Source organism: Asparagus officinalis, chromosome 7 (genome assembly GCF_001876935.1).
Source record: "Asparagus officinalis chromosome 7, Aspof.V1, whole genome shotgun sequence".
Lineage (NCBI taxonomy): Eukaryota > Viridiplantae > Streptophyta > Magnoliopsida > Asparagales > Asparagaceae > Asparagus > Asparagus officinalis.
Genome location: NC_033800.1, coordinates 61,752,271 through 61,764,051, shown reverse-complemented (window position 1 = coordinate 61,764,051; position 11,781 = coordinate 61,752,271). Strand labels below are relative to the sequence as shown.

Genomic DNA, 11,781 nt, shown 5'->3' with positions numbered 1-11,781 from the left:
ACAAAGATGTAAACTTTTGGGTCCTAATTAAAGAGTCAAAGGAAATAAAAAAACTTTATGGTGTCAAACGTAAATGTGTAAGCTCTAAGGTACCAAAATACAAATAACCCTTTAATTATGAGGAGAAATTGTGGATTTATTTATTTATTTATTTATCTTCTGACTTTGCAGTAAGACCATATCCGGCAGCGGTTTTTTGAAGAGGTTTTTGGTTGCAGCAGGGGGCTTTTGGGGGTGAATCAAATTACGAAGGCCAAGGGGTAAAAAATTTTACCCCGGGCATTTCTGACAAGCCCACGCGCGCGCATGATGGGAAGGGGCCACGTGGCGAAATTTGATTGGGTTAGCATTTTTGTTTTCCTCCTTATTTTAAATTGATATTTTTTGAGATAAATACAATGAATTAATTTATAATTTTTATACCATTAATTTTTATTTTTCAAACTCTATAAATAGAGACTAACTTTGTGTCATTTGGACACCAAAAAAAATATGAGTTTCTACACCCTATTCTTCTTCTTTCTACAATTTGAAGCTAATTTCTTCATGGATCATTCAAAAAACTATCCTATTATTAAAAATTAAATTAATAATATATATTTAAATATTATATATTATTTATTGAATTATTAATAAATTATATAATTATAAATATATGAGTTATAATAATAATAATAATAATAATAATAAAATAGTAATATATATGAAATAGGAAAAAGAATGAATAAATATGGTGGGATATATGTTGAAGTGATGTGGTTTATGGTGGGTCCCAAATAAAATAAAAAACTTTCTGAAAAATCTCCTACTGTAAAGTTGATAAGAAAATAAAGATTATTGAATTAAATAAAGTAATGGGGCAGGAGAGGAGTAGGTGAAATTTCACTACTGGAGATGGTCTAATAAGTAAAATAGAGGAGAAAGGTTTTTTCTTTCTTCTCTTTTCTTTGATCCTTGGCCATCCATTTTTTAGGGGTTATTGGCCCCCGTAGCAGCAGCAGCAGCTCGAAAGAATGACGGAGATGGGGAGATGGAGAGACATCGACAAGCTCCTCGCTCGACCTGGAAACATAATCTCCCCTGGCTTCGAACCCAGCCCTCAGGTTCTTTCTTTCTTTCTTCCCCCCAAAACAAGCTCTCTTATGGTGAAATCTTCACCCTTATTCTCCTCCTTAGTAAAAAAAAATTCAACTGAATCGATGTTTTTATGATTGAAGTTGAGGGAGGAGATTGGGGGATTGGTTAGGGTTTTGGTGGTTGGGGCCGGTGGCCTCGGCTGCGAACTGCTCAAAGACCTGGCCCTTTCTGGGTTCAAGAACATCGACGTCATCGATATGGACACCATCGAGGTCTCCAACCTCAACCGACAGTTTCTCTTCAGGTATTCCTCCGTGCCCCCCTAATAAACAAATTTCTTCTCTTGGTGGATATAAGGAGCTACTTGAATTTACATGTTGAGCAAATTGACAAATATGTACAAATCGGCGGTTCTCATGATATGCTCGAGCAGCAAAACCAAACTGTCGTTAGATTCAACATAATGCAATGGTTTTAGAAGTCGAGCTAACGACGCACTCTTATACGCTTATATATATCAAAACATCAGTTTAACATGATCGACTCTTCTAATATTTCCAGATAGGAGTAGTTAATTGAAAAGATCGACGATCGGTATGTTATGTTCTGTCTTGCTTTGAGATTAAAACCAAATACGTGTTTGCTTTTAACCCAGTGAGTTGATAGAGCACGTTGGTCCTCTTCTGTTTGGAAACATATGGAAGCTTCATTACTTGGTGCAGTCATGTTACTGTACAGCATAATTGAGCTGGTAGCAACAACTTGTTGTGACTATACCATAACACGACAATGACTTAACGAATGCGGCAGATGAGCTGTATGAAATTATCTACTTGCATATCCTGTGTAGCATCTGGAATCAATAGTCCACCACTAGTTTAAAATATAAAACGCTAGGTTCTGTAGTTTTTATTATTTTTTTATGACATGTATCACCCTCGGGAAGCATTCAATGCCATATATACATAGATTGCCTTCACACTACTAAAAACTTAATAAACAAGTGTAGTGAATGTCTAAACTTTAAACTTTTCTTATTTCTTATAATTCACATTATGATAGTACCTGATACATTTATCATTTCTATTTTTCTTGATGCTAATATTGACCCCTTTCTTTAAGTTGGTCTTACTCTTTTGAGGAGTTGATTTGAATCACTAACCATTTACTGAATGCGTCAAATAGTCACATGAATTTTTTCCCCTTTTTTTGTAGAAACATCTACCTTGTTGTTTTTTGACATCTTTTGTCTTCATTAGTTGCTTATTTGTTTTGCTTATAATTTCTTTCTGTCGATCTATGGATGTGGTAATGTAGGATTCATGATGTTGGGAAATCAAAGGCTGAAGTAGCTGCGAAGCGAGTAATGGAAAGAGTTAGTGGGGTGAATATAACACCTCATTTTTGCAGGATCGAAGACAAAGACATAGAGTTTTACAGTGATTTTAATATAATTGTTCTTGGGCTTGATTCTATCGAGGCTCGGAGCTACATAAATTCCGTTGCTTGTAGTTTCCTAGGTATATTGCTCTAGCTTCTATACTTTGAATGGCTATCATTCTTTCACTATTTATTTCCAATCAATATATTTTTATATTTTTTTCACTTGAAAAAAAATATTACATTATACATGACCGCAGACTAGATTATATTTTCATATCTTTTAGCACTTCAATTTTACTCTTTTTGGATAAGAGCTCATACAATTTAATTTGTTCTGTTGTGTCTATCATTAGCGTGTTTCAATCGTTTAGCAATATTAATACTTACATCTAACAAAGAATTCATGGAGACATCTTCTAGGATATGTCTTTTCAGGCACACCAGCTCAAGCTTAAACTTAGAGTCATTATGATGACTGCAAGATATAGAGTCTGCTAATTACAGAAATATTTAGATGCTCGGTTAAGGAATAATTTTGGGCAGACAGGTTCACTAAACACAGAAAAGATCCAATAAGATCATGAAATTTTTGAAACATGATTTTAATAGCTTTGGCTTATGCTTGTTTCCCAGCATTAATGAAGTAGAAATCACTGAAATTCATTATAGTTCCTTCTCCAGGTAACTTAAGAGAAGGGGTAGTCTTAGGAAACCCTTGTACTATATGTGACTTGCAGTTAACCCTCCATTAAAGTATTCCCGGTATTGTCTGAAAGCCCCAGTGTAGTTTTCCATTATACCCTGTCACATGCATTGTGCTTAAACAACGTTTTTGAAACTTGAGAGTGTCCCAATTAATTTGAAAAGAATTAACAAATCATCTCTACAAATTATTTAAATTGCATTTAAGGTTTTTTAAGGGTTTTGAAAAATTAGCGTGACATGTATTCTACGCAAAAGGGTCATGAGTCTCATTAAAGAAACATAATGGTACACTCACTTGAATGGGATGGGTTTATGGTCAATTCATTAACTGCAATTCGAATGACGGTAAAGATTTTTTTCTCTGCTACTTATTCTAAATAGAAGGTTGAGGCTGGTATCATGGATATATTGTAGAAGCTTATATTTTTCACTTTTCCTTGCAATATTATTCTTTAATTCGTTTTCCAAGAATTCACATAGTTCGTGCGGATCTATTACAGATATTAGGACAATTTAGACTTACTGATCCCTTTTTGTTATAAGCTGATTGGAGGCAAAAGAGTGTAATTCATTCCTTCTTTCTTTAAGTTCCCTTAGGCTACTTACATCTCTCCTACTGATTTGGTGTGTGGATTTAGAGAGTTGTATGGCACATCGCACATATATCTTCTGTTTTTTATGTAGATTTCTGCAAAATGTTTTTCTAACTGTTTCAATATATTCATATATCATTTCATTGTGCTACAAAAGGACATATAAAGGTGATAGCTGTGTATGTTCAGTTTCTTATGTGGTTTTCTTATTGTCTTGAAAACTCTTTAGAGTATGATCCTGATGACAATCCAGTACCTGAAACTATCAAACCTATGGTGGATGGTGGAACTGAAGGTTTCAAAGGTCATGCCAGAGTAATTGTGCCAGGAACAACACCATGCTTCGAGTGCAACATTTGGCTTTTCCCCCCGCAAGTGAAGTTCCCATTATGCACACTTGCAGAAACACCAAGAACTGCTGCCCATTGTATTGAATATGCCCATTTGATCAAATGGGATGAGGTACTGATGTTCTCTTCTTGCTCTAGTTGCTTTTTTTTTTGGGGGGGGGGGGGGGTTTGATAGGGTTTGAGATTTCATATTCAGTAATGATGTCTGGATAGGTACATAATGGAAAGACCTTTGATCCTGACGATCCTGAGCATATGCAGTGGGTTTACTCGGAAGTACGCATTCCGAAACTGTTAGTTCTTTTGCTTACTAAATCTATTTTTTCACCATTTTAACTTTTTATTCGCATATCTCATGCAGGCTCTTAAAAGAGCTGAGCTCTTTGGTATTACTGGTGTAACTTATTCTCTTACCCAGGTATCAATGATTTTCCAGTCACTTTTTATCTTGAACTACTTTGCACTACAAACTATTCATAATAACTTAAACAATTATAATCATCAAAAATTTCAAACATGCGGGAAGACTGGAAGAGTTAAAGGAGTTAGAGTTTAGAAGTCTTTGTTGAGAGGAGTTAGGCTTAAAAACTGGAGAAGTGCTAGAGGTGAAGATGGAGTTAAAAGTTTTTTTTTTGTCGGCAAAAGGAGATTTTTTTTGTGAAGTGGGGGGGATATAGAGTGGGGGAGGGGATTTTTTTTTGAGGGGGGGTGGGGTGGTGGTGGTGGCAAGGAAGAAAACCGTAAAGAAGGCTGTATTTGTGTCGGCGTGAGATAGAGGACGATGAGGACTATCCTACAGTGAAAGGCTTCGCCTTACATCGAAGGCCGGCAAGAGGGAGAAGAGGTGAAGAGGTTTTCTTCTTTGTTGAAGGCATGAGACAAGGAGCAGGTGGAGGGGGAGATGTGGGAGGCACTAGAAATGGGATCAGGGTCCGCTAGGGTTTTTCACGCAAATGAAATTACGGTCAGGATATTCAATTGGGAATTTAGTTGGGTTAGGGTGATACTGATTTGGACAGTGGTTGCCACACGTTGAAATCTGATACAATTTAACTCAATTTAATGCTTAACGTAAGACAGATAAAAGGTGTTTTTTGGCATTATTTTCTGTTTTAAATGCATCATGTGTTTTTCGCGGCAAAAGGAGATTTTTNTTTTGTTGTCGGCGGAGATAGAGGACGAGAGGAGCCTACTCATCAGTAAGAGGCTTCGCCTTCATCGAAGGCGCGAGAGGGAGAAGATATGAAGAGGTTTTCTTCTTTGTCGAAGGCGTGAGATAAGGAGCGGGTGGAGGGGCAGGAGATGTGGGAGGCACTAGAAATGGGGTAAGGGTTCGCTAGGGTTTTTCGCGCAAATGAAATTATGGTCAGGGTATTCAATTGGGAATTTAGTTGGGTAAGGTGATACTGATTTGGACAGTGGTTGCCACACGTCGAAATCTGATATAATTTAACTCAATTTAATGCTTAACGTTAGACAGATAAAAGGTGTTTTTTTGGCATTATTTTCTGTTTTAAATGCATCATGTGTTTTTTGCTTGAGTTGTATAACACTTTGACTATGGTAGTTGAAATGGGTTATAACGCATTTCGAAACAGATTTTTTTGTACATTGCTTTGCTATCAGTTTACAGTTTATTCTACTTTGCGACTTGTTATTAACACTAATGAAGGTTTGGTGGTGTGTTATTTGTCCAGTTAATTGGCATCTCTGCAAGCATGTTGAGTAACGCACAAACAAACACAAAAACACTCATCTGGGCTTTTTAAGTATGTACATGCACACATCCATTTGATGCAGGACGATCTAAGCATGTGAAGTTCTTGTGTTTGGCATGTGAAATGTCATGAGTGTGAAGCCTATTCTTTTGGTGTGAAGCCCTTGGAGGTGAAGGCTTTTATTTAACATCTCTGAAGCCTGTTCTTTTGGTGTGAAGCCCTTGGAGGTGAAGGCTTTTATTTAACATCTCCTACAAATCAATTGTTGCCTCCTAAAAACTTCAATTCTTCGTTTTTCGTTTCCTGCAGCCCTCATCCAGACAACTTTCCACTTCTAAAAAAATCCTTGTAATCAACATTTCCGCATACTATCAAGCACCTCCTTCAATAGCCTACTGATCTCATTAATTGCTGTCAAACCTTCAACAACCTCCAGTCATTCCCCACCCATGTCTGATCCAGAAAACAGACCCAAAACTCACCGAACAACCTCTTGAACAGTCCAGACAGCCACTAACCTTTGTCCCGTTATTGTCATATTACGCTAAAGCATTCTCCAACAGCAGCCCATTGTTCACCTATTTCCATCAGTCCTCATCTCAGATCAGATTCACCAAGCGATCTAGAGTCATGTTAAGATCGAAGCCTTCTGTCACTTCCTCATCAGGACTTCTATGAGAATGCATGTACATTACACACATACCCTCGTGTGCACATACATTAGCACAAATTGTACATTCACTTATTGTTGTAGATTCCTTCATGTGCACAGACATTAGCACAAATCGTACATTCACTTAATTGTTGCACATTCCCTCATGTGCATATACATTAGTACAAATTGTACATTCACCAGTTGGTGTACACTCCCTCATGAGTATACTAGCACATATAAGTACACTGTACATGCATATACACCTAATTAGTGTACACTTAATTAGTGTGAAGAAGAGGTTTCTATAGTCTTCTTTCCAAGTCCTTGGGCCGGACAACATTTTCTCCTTAATATTGTTTTGTTAATTTAACATGTCCGTGAAATGTTTCACGGCTCATCCTAGATTGATTTGTATTAGGAGGTTTTGGTAGTTGTAGGCTGTCTAAAAATCACAATAGATAGCTAATCCCCATCAAGCTTCAATGATGAAAGTTACAATCAGATGATTTTCATGCCGACAAATGAAAACTGCAAATGGAGGAATTTTCACATAGATCGAGAAGAGTTACAATTCAACGACGCTTCCGATAATTGATGAAAACTCCATTCAGTGGTCTTTACAATCAACCGTGAGCTATGTTACCCCGACACGGCCAAATTGGTCTCGTACCCGTGTCGGGTACGTTTTGGGTACGGATCCGCACCCAAACGGCAGGGACACGACCGAGTGGGGGGAAAAATCAATGCATAATTTTAAACCCAGGAACCCTAGAATCCATACCTGAGCTTGGTGGGCTTGAGCTTGCGGCGGTTGGGGATGAGAGCATTCACGTCGTCAGCAGGCCATAATCGCCCACAGGCCTCGCTTGTGGTACAGTTTCGAGCGGGAGAACTTGCCGATCCCTCGAAGTGAAACCCTAGCGGTCTTGCGATGGGCCATTGATGGAGGACTGGGGAAACCCTAGAGATTGACGAGGAGAAATGGGAGGAGGCGACGAAGATTAGAGGAGAAATGGGAGGAGGCGAAGAAGATTAGAGGCGGCGACGAAGATTAGAGGAGAATGGGGGGAGGCGACGAAGACAGGAACGGGGGATGTTATGGTTTTATAGGGTGAGGGGTTTGGGTTTGGGTTTGGTTTTTTTTCATAACCCGTTTGTTTTTTAAATGGGGAGGGGTTTGGGTTTGGGTTTGGGTTTTATATAGGGGGGAGGGGTTTGGATTTGGGTTTTATATGGGGAGGGGTTTGAGTTTGGGTTTGAGTTTATATAAGTAATAATATTAGTTCTAAAATTTTAATTAAAGTAAAAATAGTTTTCTATTTCTTATGCAAGGAATATAGTTTTAACTTTTGTTGGAATATGCGAGTGAGTTGTAAGTTTTTGGGATATAGAACTAACTTTTGGAGGTATATTTGCAACTTTAAACAATATACTTGTAATATTTTGAGGGATGTTTGTCATATTTTTGGGTATATTTGCAAATGTAATAGTTATTTAATTCAATATTGATCTAAAGCGAATTATTTTATATATATATAGCTGTGTCCCCGTACCCTACTTTTTACAAATTTGTCGTGTCCCGTACCCGTACACGTACACGTACCAAGGCAACATAGACTGTGAGAGTTACAATCTGACAACTTTCACACCCCACAACAGCTAAAGCGAGTATTACTGAACAATGGTCCTTGCAACGCTTCACAGAAGAGATTACAAGTCAGCTAACCCTTTCTAAAACGCGGAATTCATTTTCGCGTTACAATTCTTGAAACGCAGGCGACCCCCGCGTTTTCAAGTTGCAACAAGCGAAACGCGAGCGGCCCTCGCGTTTTTGACGTTTGGTCAACACCCAACTCCGCGTCTCAATTCTAAGACGCGGAGTTAGGGTCCTAAACGTCAAATTGGGCATTTGACTCATTCAAACACGAGTCGAACGGTTTCAGAACCGTTTCCCCCACGATTTGAGGGATTTTCGCCCACTTAGGAGCGGATTTAGGGGTTGGTTACACCCCTTATCCTCCTATAAATAACCGTCTTATTTAACCGAGTAAAGGGGTTGCAAATTGTGGCAGCTAAACCGCACAAGGTTGGATTTTCTGGAGATCAAGGGCGAATTCTTTGGAGATCGAAGATTTCAGCCAGATTTTGAAGATCAAATCTCGAAGGATCCTTCAGCAACAGCAAATCTACTTGGCTATTAACCGAATTTTCGGTTCTAACAACTCTGTTACAGAGTTTCAACTCGCTCTGAGTTCTTAAACTCGTTAAGAGTTATTCAACAAACTTACCACGTAAGTTAATTGTTCCCACGAGACAAGACGGTCGGATCGTCAACGGAGAGCAAATTCGACGCAAGCATTCGAAGGAGGCACTCCATCCTCCATCGCTACTGTGAAGAACCCAGAAGTAAACAAATGGGAGAATCCAGATCATTCTCCTTTCTTTTGTAATCAGGAAATCCAATTGTAATTGAGATCAAAGGAATACAAATCAATTTTCCTTCATTTTTTTTAATACAAAATTTTCACAAACAGTAGTTCCATTCAGTTTCAGAACTAAACTGCCTTGGTTCTTGAAACTTAAAATGAAAAGAAAATAAGAAGAGAAACAAGAGGGAGGGAGGGAGCGACTGAGGGAGAGGGTGTCATTATGAAATTCCTCTTCTGCTAGAATACATTCTATGCTTCATAAGCGGTCGTTACATGGGCACAGCCGCACGAGACACAAGTGTCAAGTATCAGAGTGTTATAAGATCATGGACACAAGAACTTTTTTGCATGACACAGGATGTGCTGTTTGAGTTATTGATCCACACTTTGAGAATAAACAAGCTTTATTTAGCATGGATCAATTACCTATCTAATGATACTGACATCGTAAGAAAAGCATGCCTATCTATTTAGCATCGCTTATCTAGCTATCTGATGAGCTTGGCTAAATGCATGGCACGTGTCTGTAAGATCATGGGAGTAATATCTAGACCGTCCTTTGGAGGCTTTCATCATACTATCTATTTAGCATTGCCTATAGGTTGCAAAAGAAGCATGCCTATCTATTAGCATTGCTTATATACCTATCTGATGATATTGGCTAAAAGCATGCCATGTGTCTGTAAGATCATGTGAGTAAGGTAACACTTCTGCTCTCCCTTGTAGATCCCTGCTAGACCTTCTTCCGAAGGCTCTTGTCATACTATCCATCAGTGTATGTGAGTGTTTGGCATATGAAAAGTTCTGAGAACTAGAGTTTCTTGCTAACACTGTCCACCAGCAAAATAAAGCAAAAAATCAGTCTACATCGTGGAAGGAACTGTAACCCAGCATGGGAGTAATTAACACTTCTTTCTTTTCTCCTTTTGTAAATCCATTCTAGACCTTCTTTCTAAGGCTTTTGTAATACCACCCATCCTTGTGCGGAGTTAGGAGTATCTTGGTAACACTGTTCATCAGTGAAATAAAGAAAAAGAATCACTTTACATTGTGGAAGGAATGGTAACCCAGCACTTCCACCACACAAAAGAGTAAATCATGAAGCCTATTTTTCTCCATCAGAAATAAAACTCAGTAATAAAATTCTGTTACATGTGGTAGCAGGATGATGGAGAAACGTTTGGACCCAGTTTAGATAGGTAAAGGACTAAGATGTTCTATTTGAGACATATATCGGAGGAAGGTCACAAAGGGATGAGCCCAATTTATAGTCACAGAATAAATGCCTAACTTGAGATAAGATCTAAAAGTATAAATGTTAGAGTATGACCTGTACAGTTGACTAAAATGCTAAGAATACAGTATAAATAATTTCCTTCTCGTACTGCCTTCTTTCTCAATTCCAATATGAAGATAGACGGAACATAAAGAAGCAAGAACTGATAATTATTTTTTCATCATCAGCAATCATATCATACAGGATTTGATCAAATCTCAGCTGCGAACTTCTTAAGTATTAGAGGACACAAAAAAAAGTTGCTAACTCAATATATTCCTTAAAGTTATTTTTGGAATTATTTTTTAAATTTAAAGCTGTTGATAACAAAAACATGGCTTACTTATTAGTTTAACTGTTATTTTTCTTTTGTGCAGGGTGTTGTGAAGAATATTATACCTGCTATAGCTTCTACAAACGCTATTGTGTCTGCTGCCTGTGCTCTGGAAGCCCTAAAGCTTGTCTCTGGCTGTAGTAGAACATTGTCCAATTATCTCACGTAAATTATGTTCTTATTGTATTCTTCAACCTTCTTCAAACTTGTATTTTAACATTACATGTTTAGCTTTTTAGCTATTGTCCTGACTCATAAGCAACATCCATACATTTTTCGGCATTAGGCGGTTTATGGATTAATCTATAACATTTTTTGTTAAATTGGCACTATTTTATTTGACTGTCTTTGCACTAGAAAGTAGTATTTCCTTGCTTCACTGGAGTTTTGACTCCAGACCATTATATTGTAAAGTTCTGTTATCTAGGTTGAAACAAACTTCAATGCAATTATCATACTTGATGCAGGAACTCATTCTACAAATTACCTTCTCTCTTATTCCCTTATGTTAAGATGTACATATTGAATGCTATGCACATTTTTGTTTGATTCGTTCTTTGTCATCTTCAGGTATAATGGTCTGGAAGGAACTCATATTAAAGTAACAGATTTTATCAGGGACAAAGATTGCCTTGTTTGTGGACCTGGAACTCTCATCGAGTTGGATTCTTCTGTTACACTATTACAGGTCTTTCATATCTTATTCTTAGTATTTGTTCAAATTTATTTTCCTGTTCAGAATATGAAGTCTGTACTGTATTGTGCGGGAATGGGTTTCACTGGTACAACAGCCTATGTTACACATTCTAGCAATTCTACTCCCCTGAGGAGCTGTTTTAGTGATGATCCTCGTAGCTTCATGCATATAGAATAGTGAATTTGACCTATTGGTCTTCATGAGCACAAATCACTGCTCTTACTAGAAAATTGTCTTTTTGTGGAGAATTTCTTAGGTTAGTTTTGGTAATTTACCAGTAGATGGTCATAGCAAGTATCACATGGAGTAGGCAATTTTAGGAATTGGCTAAGGGACCTGGACAGTATGAGCTTGGGGACTTTAAGTCATGCTATTTAAGTGAGGCATTGTCTTCCTGTAGGAGAATTCACACTGCACTGTAGGCTTAAAGGAAAAGAACCCTCTAGGTGATGGAAGAATGTGTATATGTGAACCATGATCATGATGAATGTATCTCACTGAGTTTATTATTTTTGATACATGAAGTTATGAATTATACATCTGTGTGTGCGCACGTGCGTTTTT

General features: G+C 37.7%; 1 protein-coding gene across 1 annotated transcript in view; it reads left to right on the top strand.

Annotated features, from left to right (window-relative positions):
* LOC109848222 (NEDD8-activating enzyme E1 catalytic subunit) overlaps positions 931–11,781 on the top strand; it is an 11,621-nt gene continuing 770 nt past the window's right edge. Inside the window, exons 1-8 of the mRNA XM_020417623.1 lie at positions 931–1,103; positions 1,218–1,381; positions 2,395–2,597; positions 3,988–4,220; positions 4,322–4,384; positions 4,470–4,526; positions 10,564–10,685; positions 11,091–11,208. Coding sequence (XP_020273212.1) covers positions 1,014–1,103; positions 1,218–1,381; positions 2,395–2,597; positions 3,988–4,220; positions 4,322–4,384; positions 4,470–4,526; positions 10,564–10,685; positions 11,091–11,208 — 1,050 coding nt within the window. The 5' untranslated portion in view covers positions 931–1,013. The remainder of the gene's footprint in view (positions 1,104–1,217; positions 1,382–2,394; positions 2,598–3,987; positions 4,221–4,321; positions 4,385–4,469; positions 4,527–10,563; positions 10,686–11,090; positions 11,209–11,781) is intronic.